Below are 26,509 nucleotides of genomic sequence, written 5' to 3'. Positions count from 1 at the left end.
TCAGCCCACACAACAAGCAGGTTCACTTCAACCGGAATGGAAAAAAGTCCAGGAGAAACATTGAAACCAGCTGGAAGACTGGTTCGCAGGCGACAGCCCACTCAACCACACATAATACTCGAACGCAAACCACGGACATACTACTTACACGGGACATTTAACCCTTGGAGTCGGACATAGGCCTCAACCAGGGGCCTCCTCGGAAATGCAGAGCCGGACCAGGGCCTCCCGCCATCCCTGTAACGAAGCGCAAGCAGAGCAGTGGAGGAGCGCGGGGGTTCCTGGTCTGAGCCAAGAAGCCAGAGCGGTGCGGTCCTTCTCCACTTCCTCTCTGCTCTCCCTCCTCTCCCCGTGAGACAACGGACACTGGAGCTTGTACGGCGGTTGCCTTAGACTCACAATATGGACACACTGCCAGAGCGATACAGGACACATCCCCGTAGCCTGGGGTCCTGAATGGACCGCCGAGACTCTGCAACCCTAGAAACACTTTGGGGCGCATAAATCTTATGGACATGTACTGCAAGGTAACCGGGACCCGTTAGAACGGGCTGATATGGATTGTGTGAAACCTGAAGTGGTTCCGGGTCCAAAATAGGTCTTTGGGGCAATGTCAGGCGTGGAGGCATGTCAGGTGCGGGTTCATTGTATATTTTGGTCTCAATGATATGTATATAATGTATTTTACACTGCTAACCTTTTGTGCCAGGCCCACTCCCACCAGATACTGGAAGAAACACCCCCATAGAATCAACAAAGTTGGCCTTAAGGGCCGAATTAGTAAGCAAACCACCTGGTGAGTCTCTACCCTGGGTGAATCGCCCAGGCTAAAACCGACGCCCAAAATGGAAATACTTACAATATGTCCCTACTCTCAGGCATCCACACGCTTAGACACGTGGAGATGCAGCGCAACACAGTAAATTGGGAAGGTGCCCAATAGCCACACTAATGGAAGAAATCCTTCTCTCCTACCCCCCAGATGTGGCAAGCCCACATAAAGTCTCGGACAGAGACATCTTGAATATAGTTCACACAGCCCCCCCAAGTTGTTTTCCCCTATCCCGAATTTACCCATGGTCGGTCAAGTACCACCGAAGATGCTACAACACATTAGACCTATATCGCCACCAACCTGCCCACAAGCTGAAACTCTACAACGACAAAAAATTGACCCACTCTGCACAACAGCAACACAAAATCCCCTCGCACACCACAGGGAATGCCACTGGCGTATACTTACTTACAAGACCCAATAAGCTATACCACACAACCCACACAAATGATGAAAATACAGACTATTAATACACGCGGACTGAATACACCGCACAAAAGGAGACTCTTGGTAGAGGACGCTAAGCGCACTAAATCAGACATAATATGCGTACAAGAGACACATTTTGTACACAACAGGGTACCCTGCTTCGCTGGCAGAGATTAGCAGTATCACTCGACATACTCCTCTAAAGCATGAGGAGTTTCATTCCTCATACACTATTCAGTATAATTTGAACTCCTGTGCCTCAAAAAAGATACACAGGGTAGATATCTTATATTACACTGCAAACTCAACGACACCCTATATACTTTAGTGGGAATATACGGACCTAACGATAACCAGAGGAATTTTATACAGAAGGTGCTAAACAAACTCCTTACCACCCACCAGTCACCCACGATCATATGTGGGGATCTAAACCACATACTACAACCACGACTAGACACTTCACTGTCGGGCACGTCCCCTAGGTGCAAACCATTATGCAAACAGGTCACAGCCATTATGAAACTCCTCTCAGAACACAATCTTTATGATATATGGAGGGCACAACATCCAAACGATCTTGAATTTACACATTACTCCCCTGTACATAAAACATACACCAGAATAGACTTCATATTTGTTTCAGGCGATCTACTAACGAAGGTTACACACAGTGAGATAGGAAACATAATATGGTCCGATCATGCCCCAGTGCAACTAACTTTAAGAGACAAATTCCAATCCCGAGGGATGACACTATGGCGTCTGAACAACGCTCTCCTACACAACCCTGAATTCAAAACCAAACTCAATGAAGAGATAACCCAATTCTTTACCCTGAACGAAACACCCGATGTCTCACTAGCCACAACTTGGCAGGTACATAAGGCAGTTATCCGCGGTCTCCTGATTAGTCAAGTATCACACCTAAATAGGAAAGCTAAGAAAGAATATCTCGATCTTCTGAGATCACTTAGGGACAAAACGTCCGCGCACATCCTAGACCCTTCCCCCCCACACAACAGTGTATAGACTACCTTAAGGGGAAACTAAATGACATCCATCTGCGACATACAGCTATCATGACACACAGACTGAAACTCACAACATATACCCAGGGTAATAGAGCGGGGAAGGCTTTGGCAACACTACTAAGACAGAAAAGACAGAATGCGAAAATACCATTCCTCATAAATTCTGAAGGAAACAAAATATACAATCCTCACGACATAAACGACATGCTGGCGGACTACTACGAAACATTATACATTTTTCAAAATGATGAACACACACATCAACCAATAGCAACGGAAATTGACACATTCTTAAAAGAAACTCAAATACAGCAACTCTCGCAATTTTACTAGAAGAATCCATCACCCCAAGCGAAATCACATACACTATCAAAACCCTCCCAAAAGGGAAATCTCCGGGTCCTGATGGCTTTACAAATTTATACTACAAGCAGGGGCGGGCTGGGAAGGGGGGCAGGGAGGCAATTGCCCCCCAGGCCGCCCTAAACCCAGGGCCGCCCACACCCAGCAAAAAAAGGAAAAATCTGAATCCCCTGCTTCTGGCTGAGGAGTCAGATTTTTCAACTTACCTCACTCTTCCTGCAGTCTGCAGTCAGTGGAACCGGCCGGCCTCTCCTGATGATGTCAGGAGGAGGGGGCGTGACTTCCACTGCTCTTCTCACAGGACCGCTGGGGAGTCTGGGAGAAGAGCAGAGGAAGTCACGGCCCCTCCTCCTGACATCATCAGGAGAGGAGACTTCACTGGCTGCTGCTGGCTGCTGCCCACCCCTCCCTGTCCTAAGGTAAGACTCAGGGAGGGGGGAAATACAATTTAGTGTTTTTTTTTTTATTCCCCTCCTCAGCCCCTGTCCCCTCCTCAGTCCCTGTACCCTTAGTCAGCCCCGGTCCTCTCCTCAGCCCCTGTCCCCTTAGTCAGCCCCTGCCCCCCCTCCTCAGCCCTTGTCCCCTCCTCAGTCCCTGTCCCCTTAGTCAGCCCCTGTCCTCTCCTCAGCCCCTGTCCCCTTAGTCAGCCCCTGTCCCCACCTCAGCCCCTGTCCCCCCTCCTCAGCCCCTGTCCCCCCTCCTCAGCCCTTGTCCCCTCCTCAGCCCCTGTCCCCATCTCAGCCCCTGTCCCCATCTCAGCCCCTGTCCCCATCTCAGCCCCTGTCCCCACCTCACACCTCAGCCCCTGTCCCCACCTCAGCCCCTGTCCCCACCTCAGCCCCTGTCCCCTACCTCAGCCCCTGTCCCCTTGGTCAGCCCCTGTCCCACCCTTTCCCTGCTCCTTTCCCCCCTCTCAGCTCCTGCCCCCTTCCTCAGCCCCATGCCCCCCACCACAGTCCCATAACATCCCCACTACAGCTCCTCTCCCCCAATTGCAACCCATATTACCCACACCACAGCCCCTTTCCCAAATTGTAGCCATCAACTTGCTTCAGCCCCTATCCCCCCATACATTTCCTAAACCCCCAATTACAGCTTATACCCTCCACTACCACCCCCTGTCCCCCACTACAGCCCTGTCCCCTTACTCAGCCCCTGTCCACTGGTTTTAAAAGTGTAAAGTTTGGGTGTGTGTGTATGAGTATGTCTGTGTGTATGAGTATGTCTGTGTGTGTCAGTATGTCTGTGTCAGTGAGTATGTCAGTATGTCTGTGTGTGTGTGTGTGCGTCAGTATGTCAGTATGTCTGTGTGTGCGTCAGTATGTCAGTATGTCTGTGTGTGCGTCAGTATGTCTGTCTATGTGTGTGCAAGTATGTCTCTGTGTGTGTGCCAGTTTGTCTGTGTGTGTCAGCCAGTATGCCTGTGTGTGTGTGTGTCAGTATGTCTGTCTGTCTGAGTCAGTATGCCTGTAACAGTGTGTCTTTCTGTGTGTTTCTGTGTGAGTCCCAGTATGTATCTCTGTGTGTGTGTCAGTATGTCTGTGTGCAAGTATGTCTCTGTGTGTGTGCCAATTTGTCTGTGTCAGCCAGTATGCCTGTGTGTGTCAGTATGTCTGTCTGTCTGAGTCAGTATGCCTGTAACAATGCGTCTTTCTGTGTGTGTCTGTGTGCCTGTCAGTGAGTGTGTGCGTGTGCCTGTCAGTGAGTGTGTGTTTTTTAGTGTGTGCCAAATCAGCAAGTGTGTGTGCCTGTCATTGATTGTCTGTTTAGGTGACTGCTCCCCCCCCCCCCCCCCACACACACACACACTTTCAATCACATGGGAAAGGTGTTTTTACTCTCCTCTTGGTGCAATGGGCCACTAGACTGGATTTGCCCCCCAGGCCTAAGGCTGCCAGCCCTCCCCTGACTACAAGACCTTCTCCCATCTCCTGATCCCCAAACTGGAAAAATTATACAACAGTATTCTAACTACAGGCGTTATACCTAGAGACATGCTGTTAGCCCACATAACAACATTACCAAAACCAGGAAAGCCGCCACATAAATGCCAAAATTTGCGCCCCATATCGCTGCTAAACACAGACCTGAAAATACTGGCGAAAATCTATGCAAATAGGCTGGGAGACATCCTACCAAGATTAATAAGGGATGACCAGGTGGAGTTTGTTCGTGGCAGACAGGGATCAGATGGGACCAGGAAGTTACTCAACATCTTACACAAGATCCAGAAATCTGAGGAACCCAGTGTGGCACTGTCACTGGACACCGAGAAAGCCTTGACAGGCTAAACTGGGGAGACCTAGAAGCAGTGCTGCGGAGATTTGCATTCCCCACATGCTTCATTACACTGGTCTCTGCGCTATACGATAACCCGACAGCAAAAATAGCTAATGGCGGCTTTACCTCCAAACCATTCCACATCTCAAATGGGTCTAGACAGGGCTGCCCACTCTCCCCTTTACTTTATATATTGGCACTAGAACCTCTAGCTCAACACATAAGAGATTCCAGTGTAGTCCATGGGATACATATAGGGGGGAAATCACATAAGATCACCCGGTTTGCCGATGATGTAATGCTTACACTGTCTAAACCTGACACTTCCCTACCACAACTCCAAACTATACTAACAAGATTTAGCAACTGCTCGTACTATAAGCTAAATATTACTAAAACACAAGCTATGGGCTTCAACATCACTAAACCACGACTCACCCACTTACAAAGCCAACATACATATGACTGGAGATGCGATCACCTAACCTTCCTTGGAATTGACCTCACGCCCACAACACAAAAACTATATAAAGCGAACTATATAAAAAATACTCAATGCAATTAAACAACAGCTACAAAATTGGAAGGGGAAATATATTTCATGGACAGGCCGAATAGCGGCGGTGAAAATGATGGTACTGCCAAGACTACAGTATCTCTTTAGAACACTCCAGATAGGGCTGCAAAGACAGTTTTTCCAGGAAGCCCAACGCTCCATAACCCAATTCATCTGGGGAGGAAAACAACCTAGAATAGCAGCGGAAACCATGTACAGGCCCTTCAAGATGGGTGAGATGGGGGTACCAGACATCATGAAATATTACACAGCAGCCATAATGACCACACTCATATCCACCTCCCATCACACAACTCCACCAACATGGAGTCAAATAGAAGCAGCACACACGGACGGACTCACGATGTCCATGTTAGCTTGGGTGCCCAAACACATGAGACCGAAATATAAAAATATCTGCCCTACCACGGCAGCGACACTCCACATTTGGGACAAATACATCAAACAACACTATCCTGACTCACATGTATCCCCAGCCTTACAAATCAAAGCGTTCCAAATCCTTATTCCAGGTTTTGATCATGGCCTATGGTATGAAAATGGGGTCACACGTCTATCCCAAATAATGACAAATGGCCGCCTGATAGACTTTAACTCCCTAACTAAACAATTTAACCTCCCTCATAGAGCCTATTTCTCGTACCTACAACTACAGTCATGGGTGAGGAAACACGTCGATATAAGTATAGCACAGGCACAGAACTACACACCAACGGAGTTAGAAAAAGTGTGTATGGCTCAAAAGCCACCTCAAAAAATGCTGTCCCTCCTGTACAAACTGACTAAGACATACGATCCCAACAAAATATGGTTACAAACGTTTGAGGCACACAAAAACACTGAACACTTCCCATATCGAAACCAGTAGGAAAGTGCTGTACCGCTGGTACATGGTACCGACTAGGCTACACAAACTCAATCACAACAAATCGGGGTCTTGCTGGAGATGTCTGGGGGAACCAGGGTCAATGCTCCACATCTGGTGGACTTGCCCGAAGATTAAGACCTTCTGGAAAGACGTCTCAGACATAATAACAGCATCCACCGGTAATACACTACCACTATCACCTGAAACTTATCTATTATTGATATTCTTACACGAACTACAAAAGGCAGATCTTTACCTAACATATCATATTGTCATAGCGGCGCTGACAACTATAAGTAAGGCATGGCTGAGCAGTACCCCACCAGGCACCCAGACGTGCATAGATACAATAGACACCACCAAAACATACGAAATAGAGGCAAGGCGACTGAGACCCACATACAAAACTTGGCAAACAACATAGCAAAAATGCCAAATGTTTACGTAGCTCCGATGCGAAACATCATTCACAAATGCATCTCCCAAGACACATCTTCTAAACAACGATTCGGCCTTCCTACCCCCCTCCCCCTACCTTTATATCTAGGGTAACACCTCGTCGCAGAGACTTGGTGAATCTGACGACATACCTTAATACAGTTGCAGGTTACAAAGTTACACAGTTATGACATTGTCTAAAAATCAATAAAAATATTGAACACACAAAAAAAAAAAATTAACCCCAGATCGCCGCAATTGCGGCGATCGCGGGGTTAATGGTGCTCCGGTCTGCCTCTGTATTAGAGGCAGACCGGGACCACCGGATCCGGCTGTCCCAGCTCATGTGCCCGCTCTGACAGCATGTCAGAGCGAGCACATGTGCTGTGTTTACTTACCTTCCGCCTCCCTGCACTTCCGGGTTCATTGTGAAGTGCAGGGAGACGGATCAGTGCTGATCCTGCCCTCTGGTGAAAAAAAATAAAGTTAAATTAAAATCGCACCCCCGTTTACCCATTTTAATAAAAAATTAACCCCTTCCCTGCCAATTGATCACTGACTACAGTGATTAATTGGCAGGGATTACATTTTACTATGATCTGATTTTTTTTTTAACCCCTGAGGGTTAATTCTTTTTTTTTTTTTTACCCTCAGGGGTTAAATTTATTTTATTAATTAATTTAAATATTTTACAATTATAAATCTAGCTAGCCGAGAAGGGGGGAAGTTAGTGGGGAATTGGGGGATTTAGTGTTAGGCTAACTAGGGGTTAACATTAAAAAAAAGTTTTAAAATAAGCTTTAAAAAGTTAAAAAATTAAGTTAAAAAAGTTTTAATAACGTTTAAGTAAAAAATAAAAAAAATAAACCCTTTACCCAGTCCAAATAAAAATTAACCCCTTCCCTGCCATTCGATCACTGCCTACAGTGTTCAAAATACAGATCACAGTATTATACTGTGATCTAATTTTTTTTAACCCCTGACGATGAACTTTTATTTATTTTTTAACCCTCAGGGCTTAAATTTATTTAATTAACTAATTTAAATATTGTATAATTAAATATTTTGCTAGCTGGGGTGGGTGGGAGTTCTGGGGAAATGGGGAATTTACTGTTAGTGCTGCTTACTGCTAGTTATAGCAGCACTCAAACCAGATTGTGATATTTGTATCCAGCATTTGTTTCTTAATTAGTACATTTAGAACTATATAGATGTCTATATATTGGGATTGGCCAATCTAATAACGTGACCTCAAAAGGGGAGGATTCAAAGGACCCACAGGACATTTAAAAATGGAGGATTCTTGAGGCTACACTATAGCTCACTGAGGAAACTCATGGATGAGTGAAAAGCATTTTGGCAAATTTGGACTTTACATTGGACTTTTTATTTTTATAATATATACTATATGTTTTTACTTGTTAACAATAAATTTACATTTTATTTCAATTGTATATGCTGTTCCAATCAAGTCCTTGAAGCCTCAAAGAATCTTGGGGGAACTGCGTAAGTGCCACCCGGAGGAAAGTGGCACTCTGCTAATTACCCTCAGAGCCAGGCTTTGAAGGCTCTTAAAAAAGTGAGCGCAATACTTACTGTGACAAAAGCCACTTTGCCACTGGGCTTTGGAGAGGACTACTTGCCAGCCTTCTACCCTGTGACTATGGCCCCTTAAATTTATTTTGGCTGTAAGACCCTAATTGGTCCTATTGGGACAGCCTGTGACCAGCGGGTGGTGGCTATTCATATAAATGGGGGGATGTAATGTTTTTATTTAATTAATTAATTAGGGGCCCCACCTGCCGCTCATGGGTGGGGACTCTAATTAAAGGGGGGACCTAATGTCCCTTCTAGACCCTACCCATGGCAGCGGGTGGGGACCTTAATAAATAATGGGGGGACCAAATGTCCCCCCCAGGACTCCACCCATGAGCAGCAGATGGGTACCCTAATTAATTAAAGGGGGGACCTAATGTCCCCTCCATTCCCCACCCATGATCCAAAGATGGGGACCCTAAATAAATAATGGGGAGGACCTAATGTCTCCTCCAGGTCACCACCCATGAGCGGCGGGTGGGAACCCTAATTAATTGAATGGGGGACCTAATATTCCCCCTGATCTCCACCCATGAGGGGCGGGTGGGGACCCAAAATAAATAAATAATGGGGGTGGACCTAATGTCCCCCCTGGTCCCCACCCATGAGCAGCAGGTGGGTAACCCTAAATAATGGGGGGAACTAATGTCCCCTCCAGGTCCCCACTCATGAGCAGTGGGTTGGGACCCTAATTAATTAAAGGGGGTCTGGTGTCCACCCATGAGCGGGTGGGGACCCTTAATAAATAATGGGGGGACTTAATTATCCCCCCTGGTCCCCATCCATGAGCAGCAGGTGGGGACACTAATAAATTAAAGGGGAAACCTAATGTCCCCCCCAGATCCCCACCCATGAGCAATTGGTGGGGACCCAAACTAAATAAAAAATGGGGGGTCCATGAGTGGTGCTCTGACAGGTAAATTAAGAGACTGGTGGGTAAGTCTCTACATTTACCTGTCACAGCACTCTGATTGGTTGGCTTGAAATCCAACCAATCAGAGTGCTCTGTGTCATGTTACACAGCCTGGGAAAGTTCTTTGGAAAGTTCATAACAATGTGATTGGTTGCTTTCAATTTGAATTTGCCGCTCATGGGTGGGGACCAGGGGGGACATTAGGTCTCCGTGTTTATATTAATAGCCCCCACCTGCAGGTCATGGTGGGGATGCGGGGGGCACTATGTCCCCACCATTTTATTTATTTGTGTTCACCACCATGGGAGAATGGGGGGATCTGTGCCAATAACTGCCCAGTCACTTGTACTTTTAAGTTTGTTTAGGAGACATGCCCCTACTCGCGGCATGCCATGAGTAGGGGCATGCAGGAGGATTTAATCTCCCTTTTATTAATATGGTGACCCCACGTAGGTTTTAATGTGGGGAGGAGGTAGGAATAGTTATTTATTACAAGGAGGGAGCTGGTAGCGCTGCCGGCTCCCTCTTTGTTTTCTTTTGGGAGTGCTTGCGCACTGTTATTTCTCCATGCTGTGGGGGTTAATTCCCCAGAATCACGGAGTCTGTTAAATGAACAAAACAAAATGAAAAGGCCCTTTCGTTTCATTTATATTTCGTTTGTAGGACTTTCATTTACGTTTTAGTAAATGAAAATGAAAAAAAACTAATTTTCTGACTAAATCGTATTCGTACGAAAACAAATGCACATGTTTAATTATTTTATCAAAATCAGCAGATGTTTCTGATAGCTGGTTATTTATTAATGTAAAAGTGAAGATTCATTAAATTGCTGCTTTAGTGTCAAGAATGCTTTTTCCTTCTAGCAACAATTGTAATCCACCTGGTTTTCAATTATCAGTGTGATAAAGATGAATTCCATAGGCAAAACTAATGTTTCAATATTCATTACTATGCAAGAATGATTTATCATATAAGTTGCCCAAGTCTAACCTAAAATGGATACATTCGTGATAAGATTGAAATGTACTTTGAGAAGCATGAAACTATTTTACTTATGGCTCTATTGATAAAAGTATAAATTCTCGCTGTCTTGAAAGATGTTAGTTTCAGTTGCAAACAATCTGAAACACAAGTTGCAAAACAACCGGTAGACGATATTTAATTCTGCACTTGATATTAGCATATCAACCACAGGAATTGCTACATTTACGGAGTAGCATACTGCTTGTAAGAACAGGGAAACATATGATATACCGATAATTAAATAAGACTGGTGAAATGCCATAGAAATAATATGTAATTAGTTCTACAGTGTTCATTGTCAGGTTCATATGAAAATCTGTATTTCGTCTGCAGGAATGTGATTAGATTATGTCCTAAATTAGACAATTGTATACACAGACAAAGCCAATAGTGTATAGTCCCAGTGTATTAATTGTAGGGGCATTTACTTATTGTTACAAATGGATATTTCCAGGGCTTGAGTCCTGCAGGAACGCATGGGAACGGCGTTCCTGCACTTTTTCCAAAGCAGGAACGCCGTTCCCGCTAGTGATCCTGCAGGACTGGCCCAGGGGGTGCAATGTCGCTGTGCTGCCTCATTTCTCCCAGTCCCCAGCATAGTGCCGCCCACAATACACTGTCTGCTGCTGCTGGTGGTGGTGGTATGATGGCTGTCAAGATGCAGGAGATGTGCCTGCTCACACTACTCTCCCCTGCGGTAGTTTACTGAGGAGTGAAGCCTGCAGTGGGCGGGGCATTTAACTTCACTTCCTGTCAGGCCCTGCTAGAGGATTACCGAGCAGGGAGGAGTAAGAAGATCTCTTTTCAGCTACTTACACCACCAACAGTAAGTAGCCGTGTTTTATTTATTTTTTCATTAAATAATTATATATCCAGCACACAGCTCCACAGAGCTAAATCTTATAGTTCATGTAGAGCTCTGTGTTTTATTGGTCCAACAGTGCCACCTCACTTGTATTCCTCTTATGCTTCCTCTCCCCTAAACACTAACAGCCATCCCTCTCTCACCCCTATTACTAGCAGCCATCCCCTTATCCCCCTATCACTAGCAGCCATCCCTCTCCTCCTCTCATCACAAGCAGTATATGTCTGTTTATGTATGTCTCTGTATGCCTTTCGTCTGTTTGTCTCTGTATGACTGTGTGTTCCTTTTATGACTATGTGTCTGTATGGTTGTGCCTTTGTGCATGTATGTATTTGTACCTGTATATCTATGTCTGTATGGTTTGGGAGGAAAAAGCCAGGCAAAGGGGCTTGTGGTGGGAGAAAGAGACACAGAAAGTGGTGGTGCAAAGAAAGAGACACACAAATGGGCTGGGGGAAGAAAGAGACTCAAAAGGGCTGTGAGGAGAAAAGAGACACACAAAAGGGGCTGATGAGGAAGTAAGAGAAACACAAAGGTTGTGGTAGGAAGAAAGAGATATACAAAGGGCCTGGAGAGGGAACACAGAGTGTGCTGGGCCCCCGTGTGCAGCGGTTGGCTCTCTCCACCATACCACTGGACCACCAGGTGATCTCCCCCCTCCCTGGCAAGGTAAGAAGCAGGGAAGGGGGAATAAAAAAATATGAACACATAAATTAAAAAAAATGCTTCCCCCCTATCATCCAGCACACACGCACACACACACACACACATCATCCAGCACGCACACACACACACACATCATCCAGCACGCACACACACACATCATCCAGCACGCACACACACACATCATTCAGCACACACATCATTCAGCACACACACACACACATCATCCCGCACACACGCATCTTCCAGCACACGCACACTGCATTCATTACACACAATCTGCACTTACTACAAACACACTACATTCATTATACACACTCTGCACTCACTTCAAACACACTACATTCACTATACACACTCTGCACTCACTACATTCACTATACACATTCTGCATTCATTATGCACACTCTGCACTCACTACAAACACACTACATTCACTACACACTCTGCACTCACTACACACACTGCATTAATTATACACACTCTACACTCATTACAAACACACTACATTCACTACACACACTGCATTCATTATACACACTTTGCACTAACTACAAACACACTGCATTCACTATACACACTCTGCACTCACTACAAACACACTACATTTATTATACACACTGCACTCACTACAAACACACTACATTCATTATACACACTCTGCACTCACTACAAACACACTACATTCATTATACACACTCTGCACTCACTACAAACACACTACATTCATTATACACACTATGCACTCACTACATTCACTATTCACACTCTGCACTCACTACAAACACACTACATTCACTATACGCACTCACTACATTCACTATACACACTCTGCATTCATTATGCACTCTGCACTCACTACAAACACTACATTCACTACACACACTGCATTCATTCTACACACTCTGCACTCATTACATTAATTACACACACTCTGCACTCATTACAAACACACTACATTCACTATACACACTCTGCACTCACTACAAACACACTACATTCACTACACACACTGCATTCATTATACACACTTTGCACTAACTACAAACACACTACATTGACTATACACGCTCTGCACTCACTACAAACACACTACATTTATTATACACTATGCACTCACTACAAACACACTACATTCATTATACACACTCTGCACTCACTACAAACACACTACATTTATTATACACACTGCACTCACTACAAACACACTACATTCATTATACACACTCTGCACTCACTACAAACACACTACATACATTATTCATACTCTGCATTCACTACAAACACACTACATGCATTATACACACCCTGCACTGCACTATATGCATAGGAGTATAAATTATTTAATTTTTTTGGGGGGGGGGTTGGGGGGTGCGGGAATCTTGGGTGAGTTCCCACACTTTTTTCCCCAGGACTTGACCCCTGGATATTTCATTCATTATTTTTTTTTTAAACAAGCCAGACCTTTCCTCTATGCTATGCTAACAACTAATTAATGCTTAAATGAAGTTTAAAGTTTCACTTTATAACAATAGTGTAACGGAGCTCCGTGTACCCCGACCGAGTACCCTCCGTTGATGGATGCTCCTAGCGCTCTCAGAGGACTCCAAGCACTGCAGACAACACCACAACCACCGCAGACTCCACAACCGCCGTAGCTTAACTGGAGCCGCGCCGTCTTCCTTCCACCCTGGATCGGTTTCTGTCCTCCAGGACCGTGTGGGGAAGACCTCTCCTCCAGGAGAGCGTATTCGGAACAAGCTCTTAAAAGAGCTAAGTGATTAAGCTCAGGGGAATATGCAGAGCATAGCAATCCCCAGTGTGATACAGCAATTTCCTCCAATAACGAGACAAGGCTACGTATTGAGGGTCAGAAGAGGTCTGAGGACTGGAACACCCAGCCTGCTTTTTATTAGGATAAGGTACACACAGGACACTCCCAGGGGGAGGATGAAATTAACCAATAACAGCATAGTACAGCCCACAGGTTCCCTCCCCTCAGATAAACAGTTAAACCAATTATTACATACAATAAAAATACAGTTTTTACACACACACTGTAACTTTAAAACCATACATCCAATTTCAATAAAAGTTGCATATTCAGACTCAGCATACATCAAACATAAACACTTCCAAAATTCAGCCAAATCCCTCCAGTGGATCAAAAGTTAGCTGGAAGTCCTTTATGACCGACCGCAAGCACAATTTCCTGCCCAAAACAGTTCCATAGATTTGGGCTGTGCGGCCGGTCAATTTCATGCGGAAAAACGACTAAGTCCCATTTCGAACGGGACTTAGTCTCTGGAGCTGCAAGTTCCGTATGGGAGAAGGTAAGGGTCAGCGGTGTTCGGCAGAATGTGTAGCCGATTTTGGTTCCACAGAATCTTTAGCATACACCGCTGACCGCATTCGAGGAAACCAAGATGGCCGCCGCCACGTGCAATTGACCGGCAGTAACCTCACAGCCTGGGAGGTAAATTGCCTGCACACTTTAGCTTCTGGGTGGTCCGCCTGTGTGGTACTTGGTTCAGTAAGCCCCATTTACTGAACCAAGTGGGGGACAGCCAGGAACAAGTTATTTTACCGATCTGGGGACATAGTCTTAAAGGGGTATTGTTCAGCAAAGTCACAATATGTCCCCAGACGGTTCTTAAAGGGCCATACACACCCAATAAATGTTAATAAGTTTTCAGGGGCACAATCTTCCAGGGGCCATAGTCATGAGGCAGGAGGCTGGCAAACATGCTTCTCCACAATCCAGGGAAGCAGGGCAATTTCTCATTTAAAGGGCCAGTTACAAATAGCGATTTGTAACAAATAGTATGTAAACTCACCTGTCAAACCTGTTAATTGAGTCCTGTGCTCATGTACATTTAAAACTCCATAACCTCAGGCAGGAGAATTACTCAGAAATATTGAGTTCTCTCTTGTGTGAGTTACTGTATATACTCTTTGTGATTCTGGAAAGCATATGATAAAGAAATTACAGAATACGACCTGCAGTATTCTCATAGTTCCTTATATTCACATTACAATTATTTTAATTGAAATTCATGTTCATTTTGTGTGCGTTTTGTGTCTAGAAACTACCCTTATTGCAGGAAATAAAGATCCAAAGTTTATTAAATATCAACAAGTTTATTTTTTCGATTTACAAAATGTTTACTTTTTTTGTTTTAATATGAAAATATATGAAAGTGAAAAGAACATTTGATCAATGTTACAGAAAACAGACAAAAATAAATATCATTCACTTCATCAAAATATAAAAACAATTCATAATGCAAAGGATATATAAGGCACTTTCTGCTTCATTTTATCCGTAACAAACAATGTCTTCTGTTCCGAATCCTTACTCTTACTTTGGCACTGCAATGGAAAACACAAAAATATGTAAGGGACAAAATAGGTCATATCGAATACAGCTTTTGTTCATTTTGTTAATTTCACACTGTAGTGTAAAGGATCATATTACTATAATCGCAAAGTACTCTTTTTTAAAGAACTAAATACAATTTTATATGGGGAAGCTTGTCCTAATATGAGTGGACGATCGCAATGGACACGAGAGCCATACAATCACTGTGGCCAATACATTAAATTTAATGACTTGGGAAATGGGTGTAAGTCAGTTATGTGAGGGACATGGCAATGCTCACCAAATTTGTATGAAGCTTTGAATCCTTCATATTGGATGGAGAAATCAGTAAGAAATTGTAGAACCATTGAATTTCCACTTGAAGTAATAGAACGGGGATATTCAATACCACAAAATTGTCCTATCAGTGGAGAGGCAGCATCTGGTCCATTATAAATTGACAGAGAGTCACTTCTGCACATCCAATAGAACATAGGCTCAAGCTCAAAGTCGTTTATAGTCAAAGAGATCTATAAGAATCAAGAACAAATAATATGTTTTAGTACCCTGCATGTCACAAAACCCAAAGATAGATAGATGCCTTATAATGCCAGCTAATTAAGTTAATTCCTCAAATTGTACTTTTCCATCTGCCTTTTGAATCCTGACAATCAAACTTTATCAAACAAGAGCAAATGTAGGAGATTTCAAAAAGCCAAATTAATAATTTCACTATACAGAACATTTGTTATATATGATGATAGTAAATTACTAAATTGTAGCCATATTGGCAGAGTTTGAGTGTTTTTATATGAGACCACATGTTGGATTTCATTTTACAACATTTGTTGCAGCAGCAGAGATTGTTCTGGAGAGTCCACAGTATTTTCCTATAGAGCAATTGCTTTTTTCTTCCATGAAAAACATCATACCTTGTACTGAGGAGGAGCGGAAATTATCCATGTACAGTTCAAATTTGGAGAGTAGCCGGTCGGGTATCCAGGAGAAGTGAAGTTCTTTGCAGGAGCATAAAACTCACCTCCACATTGTACTGTAAGGGAAGGATTGATTTTAGTAAAGTAGAGTATAATTTCTATATGTTTTAAATATTTTTACTGATTTTAGAAAAGAAGAAAATGACTAACGTCAATTAAAATTAAATATACAAAGTTAAAAGTAATAACCTTTAAAATACATTTTCTTTTAGTAGAAAACTATTCAGAGGGACAGCTGGCATATTAATAATGCTAAAGGGAATGAACTACATGTGATTTATTTTTGATCTATAGTGTGCATGCAATAATATAGAGCATTCATTAATTTCCCCTAAAAAGTTAGCTCTTTAACAAGAATAATATCTAGGATAAAACTTGCATGATATATTTAGATATAGCAATAGAAGTACCTCCTGCTGCTAGCTTTGCATATTTTTGCACTTTTTTAAGGGCATTGCGCCCATCTTTTATAAGACTTCACTCCCTGGTTTTGCTCTTTTTCTATCCATTTGAGATTTACCTTTTGCAACGGTCACAGTTCTACACAGAATAAGAGCTTTTCTAATGTAGTTCTACTTATATTGTTGTCACTTCATTTACAATAAGCTGGATGTAGAGAAAGTGCTGTTTTGTCAGCCCTCAAGAAAACCTTCATGTAGAGTTAAAAATGACATTTTCTAGTCTATATATTCTTCAAGATATTTAGAACCAAATGTAACATAGAAAATGAAACTTATAATTAACAGATTTCCTATATATAACACAATTTAATTATATACTTAGAATTATACCGCAATAAAACTTAGTTCACTGTGACTCGTAGCTAAGGAAAATGCTTTTTCACCTTTAGTGTAATGTGTCTGATGGATAAGGTCTTGTAAGATGTGCTATAAAATCAGAAATACAATAAGACCAGGAAACAAAGCAATGTTAGAATTACCTGACTTATAGGTGATATTGAAACCTCTTCCACTTCCATTCTGGTTAGAGACAAACTCAATGAGCACCTGGTTAGATAATGATGTCATTGGAAGGATCAGTGGCATACCACATGTCTTGTCTAATAGCACAGGAGACGTCTTACTGGGTCCATCATAAATTCTAATATAGTCTGCAGAGCAGCCAATAGAGGATTCAACATCAAGAAAATCAAATTTAAGAACAACCTGCAAATAATAATAAAGAAAAATGAATAATAAAATTTTACAATATTGTGAGGTAAAATGAGTTCACTGATCCTAGAATGTAATCAAAAATAAAAGCAAACATGGCAGTGTGGCTGTATACCATTAAGGGGGAACCAAAAACATATTACAATGGAATGAAATATACCTTAAGGACTTTATCCGTAAAGGCTGAATAAGCGGTTACCCCCCTTGAACTTTACTGCAAGGTACATGGTAATGCAACAGTTTATTACCTGTCCAGATGGAACTCTGATCAGCCAAACACAGTTGCTGTTATTGGGGTAACTATTTGGGTAGTTGGCTGAGGTCACTGTACCAGTGACATTACTAAGCAGCATTGAGCAGACATCTGCAAGTAAAACAGAAAAAGTGAGATCACGGAAGAAACATAGAAATCTGATTAGAGAGTTATTTTATACCATATTATTATATCTGTTCCTCTCCTGTTGGATCTCCCATTTCCAAGAACGATCTCACTCATGCAAACAATACCTTAATATCTTTCTGTCCTCATCCATATTTGTCTCACTTTCTATGTGCAGGTAGCACAGTGATCCGTTCTAGCTATAACCCAATGTTAGCAGATAAAGGAATCACATAATTGACAACTCACCACACTTGTAAAGGGCATTGATTTTAGAAACATCCAGGGTACTAAGTCCATCTCTCTGTCCGATGGGTTTAGAAGGATCAGGCTTAGGGATGATTGTGTTTTTTCCTGATGTGTTACTGAATGCATAGCTACAAAGAAGGAAGACAACCAACTGTCAATAAGCAGGACCTTTTTGTGAAATGTATTAAAGGAACACTCCATGAACACTGTAATTGTTATGGAGACAGTAATACGCTTGCACCTGTTTTACCTGGGGTGTCTGCTCTCTGCCTCTCAGCACTGCAGGACTTAGCGCAGGAAAACTTACAGAAGTGTCTAGCAGGAGCTTCCAGCTCTCAATATCAATAGAGGAGAGACAACTGATGTATCCCAAGAAAGATATCAAACTGTTAGCAAATTATTTAACTACTTAAATTAGGGAAGGGGCTCCAGGGCACTCCCGGCATTATAACCATTACAGTGTAATATAGTGGTTATGATGCTTTGAGTTTTTGTTTAATTACATTCAGTATTGAAAATCTATGTAGAACAGATAGGAAATCACTGGTACATTCTACCCATGGACATACAGGACATTTGGTATTGTATTTAGCAATGTACTTCAGAGAGGCAGTATGCTACTTACGTGGGATAATGCATCACAGAGTAGTAGTCATATTCCATATTCAGGTTATTCGTGTCCATCTTTGCAAAGCCACCAAGATTTTCTAAAAGAGAAAACAGACTTAAATCAATAACTGCTCAATGTTTCTAATAGGATGTTTAAGAATGTACCTAGATGATGTGTGGATACAAAGATCTATATAATTTGTTCCTCACTTCTCCTCAGTATTAACATGCAATGGAGTTAAGCTGAACTTAATTGCAGGATAAATCTTGAAATAATGGTAAAACGTCCCTCACTTTTTATTTATTACACTAATTCAGTTAAATTAAATAATATTAATTTAGTTAAACAAGTGTAAAATAAATACTTTATTGGCTCTTTGTTTTTACTTTTTATGATTTCAGAATTAATAAGTGAGTTACAATATTTTACTCTTACAGAGATTATGTATTTATGACATGGATTAGCACTGCACTGGTTACCTGGTGATATATACTCGGTCATAATGGTAACATAGTTATCACGGTCGCTCCGGGAATGCTCATGTTGAAATCCCAGACTATGTTCTAGCTCATGCTGAATGGTCCCTCTGGACATGCAACTTTTGGAATTTAAATATATATTCTGGGTGCCTCCAATTCTTCCAACATTGGATGCACAGCTGGTGACATAAAAAAAAGAATCATTATTAATTAAATACATTTTGAACAATATATTGAACAATCACAGATGTATGGTAGTCATAACTGGAGGTTCACTCTTATATATAGTGTATCAATACGTTTACATTAAACAACAGATCATAGGATACACCAGTTAAAATAGTATTAATTTGAATAACTAAAGAAAGAGAGTGCAAGCAAACCTTAAGGGCATAATAGATCTAAAAAGTATCCCTGCAGGTTTCTTGTACTGTAACAGCAACCCAAAAATTAATAAAATATAACTTTTAATAGAAAAATATTTAAAAAGAAAGCAGGGTCGCTATATAAAGATAAATATATCGGGGTGACACCGTTTTAGCTAATATCTCCCGTTTGGTTTTTCCCCTCTGTTTTTCCACTATTTATATTTATATAGCGACCCTGCTTTCTTTTTAAATATTTTTCTATTAAAAGATATATTTTAATAATTTTTGGGTTGCTGTTACAGTACAAGAAACCTGCAGGGATACTATTTAGATTTATTATGCCCTTAAGGTTTGCTTGCACTCTCTTTCTTTAGTTATTCTTTATCTAGGGGTTACCCCCATTAACTTCAAGCAACCTGACACATTCTCTTTACTTTTTCTCTATAGTAACAATAGTATTAATATGAGAACAAATTACTGATTCCCTATGTATTAATATGAAAAGGCTACAATTCAGCCCTTCATATGAGCTGGAAAGGTCTGTCTGTCACCTAAGTGAAAACATTTTAAAGCACGCACCCTTTGTAAATTACCTTGGGTCTTTTAAATTATACACTCCTGGTGTATCTCAACATATAAAAGAAAGGTTTCAGTACTTACCCTCCTGTTTCCACAATATTCAGGTAGGACACCTCGGTTGTATGATTAACAAATCGCACACAGGTTACAGATTCAATCTCTTGCATTGCATTCTTAAACAGATCCACCTGATCAGTAGCTACAAGAAAAAAAGGAGATAAGATTCTTCTTCTTCATGTATTAAATAAAATCCTTAAATTTGTGTAAATAATGACTGAATAAAACAAGAAAACTCACTGTATTTAGGGGAAAGGCTGTAAGGCACAATGACAGTCCCGTTTGCAGACTTTGGCCAGAAACATCCTGCATCTTTTATGGCACTGCGACCCGCTCTGTTTATGATAATATCACCATCGTATACCGGAATATTAAAGTCTGCAAATAGAACAGAAAAGGATAAAAGACCCCCATTCAGTTACAGTGACTTTACAGCAAAACCTTCAAAACAGATTTTTTTTTTCTAGATTAGCTCAGTTTTATTTAATTACTTATTTAATTGACTGTTTAGTATAAATAGGTAAATAAAGTTTCAAGCAATGCTGTGCACATCAAACTCATAAACTATTTTAGGAAGAGGTCTTAGTAAAAATAAATCTCAATTGCAACATACCCTAAGAGTATATAGTGGGATCAGCATTGTCAAAATAAATTCTTAAGAAAAAACAACCACTTATCCACGTGCATTAACAACTTACCACCACGTAAAGACAAGAGTCTGGCTTGACTTTAATTATCTTACGTACTGTGATATTTAGATAAACAGACACGCAGACAGTTAGACAGAGAGAAAGAAAGACAGACAGAGAGAACATACCTGCACATTTTGTAGAACTTAAAAAATAGAGATAGATAGATAGATAGATAGGAGAGATTACTCAGACAGTGAGCATCAATATATCATGCAACTGATAGAAAAATACATGTATATATTTACTTTTGTTTCCACTAATAAGCCGGGTGAATACATCCAGAGTTTCTGTTTTATTTTCATCTGTGGGTAAAAATAGTGTGACATGGTAAATAAAGATACATACATTCTAACAGAAATTTATATTAATCATTACATTGGAATTTGGTGTTTTTTCTTGAATCTAAGATGTTTCAGTTTGTTCCAAATATCAAGAATACATAGCACCAGGATGGCTTCCAACCAAATCTGTTTGCTTAGTAAATCTTTCCAGTCAGTAATTCTAAATATTTTGTGCCTCATACTGAAAATTGAAAGGTAGATAATCACTTACATTGTTCTTCCAGTTCAGGTGTGGAATCCTAAAAAACAAATAGTATTGGATTATTGAAAAGTTTTATGTGACATACATGGACATTTTCATTACCTGGACTTAAGGATTGAAGAGCAGTAACAAAATCAGCATTTAAGATGTAGAGTGTTACCTGAAATGGTTTTGGTATTGGAATACTTTGTGCAGGCCCCACCACAAAGACCAGTAGAACAATGATGAATGTCAGATCCATGCTTCTTGGTGAAGTGTTGTTATCAGAATGATGCTAACTTGCTACTCTCTCGCTCTATGTGAGTGCAGCCTTAGATGCCCCTTATATTCAGCAAGTGAGGGGACATTAACCAATCAGCAGACAGAATGGAAGATCTAAGCCATAATGCATGAGAGACCCTGGGGCCTTGTCCTGTCTTTCACAGGTAGAAACAATGAATTGCTGATGTGAGTATCGCAGGGAGTGTCTTTGGAGCCAATATTGCATGAGATTAAGTCCGTTTTCACATTAATACCTCATTATACATCTACAATTAGAGTAAGACATGTAGAAGGGTCACTTAATTATTATTCTCACCATGTGTTTTAAAGTGATAATTGTTTTATTTAATATAAAAATCTGATATCTACGTATAGAATATGCAGGAAAAGAAGAGGGAAAGCTCTAAAACTGGAAAAATAGGGAATCACCAGAAACCTATAGAACCTATGTAAACTATAAAAGTAGCAACAAATATCCAGGAGCTTTCTGAGGAAGTGGATGTAGTAATAAAACAGTTTAAAAATACACACTAAAATTTTGTGGTTATAAAATACACATAAATATCTTAGGTGTTCAATATGAGAAATTATTTGTATGGCATAAGAATCCTTAACCCTGGAAGGAAGAAATATCCCAGGGCAAATTTAACCCCTTGCCAGAAATTCTACTTTTATAAGGATAAAAGGGAGTAGCAAAAATATAGGAAATCGTTATATGTGTATCGTTTATTGACAGGCAAATTCAATATATGTTATATTCTAGCAGAGCCAGAACTGGTTGCTATAAGCAATAAAAATCGCTGAAAACAACTGAGAGTTAAAAAAAAAAAACATTTATTCCAAGATAGTAAAAAATATATAATTAAAAATGAGTCCACCATATGTGTACCAGTCAAATTAGGGTAAAAGATACAAAGCAATCTTATTACCAGGCACGGATGGATCTAGATGTTATTCGTGATCCTGTCTTTCAGATTCTGATCGCCGGCCTGGAATAAAGCCTTCAAAGTAGCAATAACATTAGATACTCCAGACCAGCCCTATGTTCATCAAAGGAAAAATTGAAAATCTGCCATTGCTCATTTACCACCAGTGACAGCAGTTTGTGGTAGCATTTTAGTAGTGGCTGTCAGTAAATCCCTGTTGCCACTTGTGAAATTGGCAGACACTGAACAGCGACTTATTGCTAAACGTAGTAGGTACTTTAGTGATAGGTACTTTAGCAAGTAACAGCTGGCAGGTAAAAAGTACCAATGACTGTAGATGTCTGGAGCTAATGAACCTAATTTCCACACAGAATTTTCTTAATCCAGGGCTCAACAAATCCCAGGTGCCAGGTCGCCATGGCGATTAGAAATTTTGCCCTGGCAACTGGGATTTGTCAGTCCGTTAGTTAAAGGGAACAATGAAGCGGCCGGCCAACTGAGGCAGCAGGCGAGGGGGCAGTAATATTTAAGAAGCTCCTCTCTGCTCCCTCCCGCTGTTTAGTGATGCCGGGAGCCGGAATATGACGTTACTCTGGCATCACTACAGAGAGGGTGCAAAGGTAGGGAGGCTGGGTTGACCTAAATAAAAACAAACATGTCTAAGTCTATATGTGAGTGTGTATATGCGTGTCTGTCAGTGTGTGTGTGTATGTATGTGTGTCAGTCAGTGTGTGTTTGTGTGTCTGTCAGAGTACATTTGTGTGTGTCTGTCAGAGTGTGTGTGTGTCAGAGTGTGTGTGTGTGTATGTGTCTGTCTGTTTAGGTATTCGCCTCCGATCACATGTGAAAGGTGATTTTACTCACCTTTTTTCCCACGCCGTGCCGGTTTTGCCACAGCTGGTCCCGCCTCCATGGCTGGGATCATCAATCTTTATGATCTCAGCTAAGCCAATGTTTTCCCATAGGAAAGCATTGGGAGGATATTGCATGTTATCTATGGGTAACATTCTGCACCTCCATGCAGAGCATGGAGACACTGAACATAGGTGCTGCACACCATGCAGCACTGACACAGGACTCTGTAGTGGCCATCTGAGTTAAAAAGTAAACTTTGTTCGTTTAAACAAAATGGTTCCTTTTTTATTGCTGGCTTCTAGATTAAGGCTTAATCTACATATTAATTACCATTTTTGTGTTTTCCATGGGAGTTTTTCAACTTCCTCAAAGAGTTATCAATGCCAACATAACTTATTAGATATGGACTTATAAACTGAATAAAAGTTTTTTTGGCATACCAATTAGTTCACAAAAGAAGATGGTGCACTCCAAATGTCCAAATGGTTTTTGTAATCTGTGAAAATGCATTAAACGTGGCATAACATATCTCTCATCTGCCCATGAAATTGGCACTCAACGCCTCTTCTGCGAATGTGAAATGCTGGGCACTAACGTTGGCAAGTAATATATAACTTAAGGAGAAGAGAGCTCTCACTGAATGTGGAAAATTAATCAACTTGCTAGTAAACCAAATTTATTTCTGTAGCAAAACTCACAGGTTTTGGGAAAAGTACTTTTCCAGTGCAAAATGGAAGTTAGATTTAGTTCAACACAATCTCCTATCAATCAATGAAAAAGCACCAATGTAAAAGGTTAAAAAAGAGTATCGGCTCCGCAGGAGGATTGTGAGGTTAAATTATTAATGATTTTTTTCTAGTAATTTTTAAACTTAGTTGGCAATCTAAATGTAATTAGCAGATAACAATAAATGTGAAACCAAAGTGTGTCAGTTACTTATCTGCCTATTAAAGGAAACTGGTTCATCGAGTGACTTGTAGGTTGACTTGAGGACAGGTGCATTGGGCAAGGCTCAGTGCATGTAAAGCTCTAATAGATCGAGTCAGACTTTCAGAGCCTACAGGCCTACTGTCTTTCAGAGCTAATTGATAGTAATTATCACCTCAGTGTATAACCCAATGTGCATCTTATTTTCCGCCCAATTGTTGTAGTAAATTAATGTAGGCTATTTACTGAATCACCCAGGTTTTTAATTACCTCAGTAGCCTCTGGTATTTTATTCATTCTTTAATGAAGCTTTAAACACATTGACAGATTTTACATGTGAGTAACAAAGTCATAGGTCAGTTCTTTATTATTAGCTAAATAAGTTAAATATGGTTTCATGTTCAATAGACCTGGATCTCATTTTTTTCTTTTTTTTTCATATAAATATAAACTATTTATTTATATTTGCCATAGCAAACAATACAATACAGAGACACACATTTATATAAAACACTTATATATATATATATATATATATATATATATATATATATATCTCAGTAATATTTTGAGGTGTTAATAAAGTATATATACAAATTATGTTCTATTCAAACAGAATATTCAAGGATATGATCTTTCAATGTAGGGTAATAACTGCTTGATCCAAGGACAAATCTGACTGCCATTCTGGGGTCAAGAAGGATTTTTTTTCCTAGCTTGTTGCAAAATTGGAAGTACTTCAAACTGGGGGTTTTTGCCTTCTTTTGGATCAACAGCAAAAATCAAATGTGAGGAAGGCTGATCTTGATGGACACAAGTCTCTTTTCAGCTATGTAACTAATTTTTTAAAAATATTTGTATATATGCATAGGTATATATATATATATAGTAATATATACGTATATATTTATTTATATAGATATATATTATTTCGTTCTACGTGTGTTTTGATATAAATATATATATATATATATTAATATCACAATACAGTTAGAACGAAATGACACACATCTATATATTTTTTAATTAATTATATTTAAATATTTTTTAATTTTTATTTTTTAACATATTTAAATTTGTTTTATATTATATATATATATATATATATATATATATAACATAATTATATATAGATTTAATCAGTATCAGTCTACGTGTAATTTGATATTAATATATATATATATATATATAATTATATGTATTAAGGCCGTTTTGCCTGTATTTGTGGGAGGGGCTTAAATTAATTCACTCCCCTATATAAGGGACACCCCTTACCTGACTCATATCGCTTGAGGTCAGCATCAGAATGATTTCCACTTCCGGGTCATCCAGACGCCATTTTACCTGATTACTCCATGAGTTTTTCTAAGCAGAGCTGTGTCAGGAATCCAGCCACAGGCTTTTCCGGCCTACCACCTTCTTTCTTCAATCCATCGCCGTGGATGGTGCCCAAGTGACTCACAAACCGTAAGTCGACCTACCCGTTACGCCAGGCATCAGTCCCACGGCACCATGCACGGGTCAGGTCCTCACTTTACGGCTGCATTTTGTCTAAGTCTGTTCTAAAACCATTGCATGTTCATGCATATCATTCGTTTAAACCCCCTACCGGTCTTTGGGTGTCCTACAGGCTTCTTAGACATTATCGCATTTCATGTACAAACCAACGAACCACCGCATTTTCGCCTACACACTGACCCCTACCGGTCATTCAGTGTACTACAGGCTTCTTAGACATTATCGCATTTCATGTATAAACCAACGAACCGCTGCATTTTTGCCTACACACTGACCCCTACCGGCCATTCGGTGTACTACAGGCTTCTCAGACATTATTGCATTTCATGTAAAAACCAACCAACCACCGCATTTTTCACCTACACACTGACCCCTATCGGTCATTCGACGTACTACAGGCGTCTTAGACGTTTTTTGCATTTTCATGTACAAACCAATAAACCACTGCATTTTCACCTACACACTGACCCCTACCGTTTTTTTTGGTGTACTACAGGCTTCTTAGATATTATCACATTTCATGTACAAATCAACGAACAACTCTATTTTCGCCTACACACTGACCCCTACTGGTCTTTTGGTGTACTACAGGCTTCTCAGACATTATTGCATTTCATGTACTAACCAACAAACCACTGCATTTTTCACCTACAC

The 26,509-nt window shown here is 40.7% G+C and overlaps 1 protein-coding gene across 1 annotated transcript; it reads right to left on the bottom strand.

The window, feature by feature from the left end:
- Window positions 1-15,245: 15,245 nt before the first annotated feature.
- LOC134610436 (embryonic protein UVS.2-like) lies at window positions 15,246-21,609 on the bottom strand. Its single transcript, XM_063453432.1, has 12 exons — window positions 21,529-21,609; window positions 21,378-21,405; window positions 20,374-20,511; window positions 20,158-20,275; window positions 19,130-19,308; window positions 18,666-18,747; window positions 18,041-18,168; window positions 17,661-17,776; window positions 17,181-17,406; window positions 16,178-16,296; window positions 15,547-15,775; window positions 15,246-15,256 (listed from the first exon to the last, which is right to left on the bottom strand). Exons 1-12 carry the CDS (start codon window positions 21,607-21,609, stop codon window positions 15,246-15,248), a joined length of 1,455 nt encoding a protein of 484 aa, XP_063309502.1.
- Window positions 21,610-26,509: the final 4,900 nt, after the last annotated feature.

This window comes from Pelobates fuscus, chromosome 1, assembly GCF_036172605.1.
Source record: "Pelobates fuscus isolate aPelFus1 chromosome 1, aPelFus1.pri, whole genome shotgun sequence".
Lineage (NCBI taxonomy): Eukaryota > Metazoa > Chordata > Amphibia > Anura > Pelobatidae > Pelobates > Pelobates fuscus.
The sequence above is the reverse complement of the archived record's forward strand: the minus strand, read 5'-3'. Positions and strand labels throughout refer to the sequence as shown.

Coding starts and splice junctions, on each gene's coding strand:
- LOC134610436 (XM_063453432.1), bottom strand. CDS start 21,609: ATGGATCTGACATTCATCATTGTTCTACTGGTCTTTGTGGTGGGGCCT. Junction 17,777..18,040: donor CAATGCCCTTTACAAGTGTG/GTGAGTTGTCAA, acceptor TTTTACTTGCAG/ATGTCTGCTCAATGCTGCTT. Junction 17,407..17,660: donor TCAGAGTTCCATCTGGACAG/GTAATAAACTGT, acceptor TATTATTTGCAG/GTTGTTCTTAAATTTGATTT.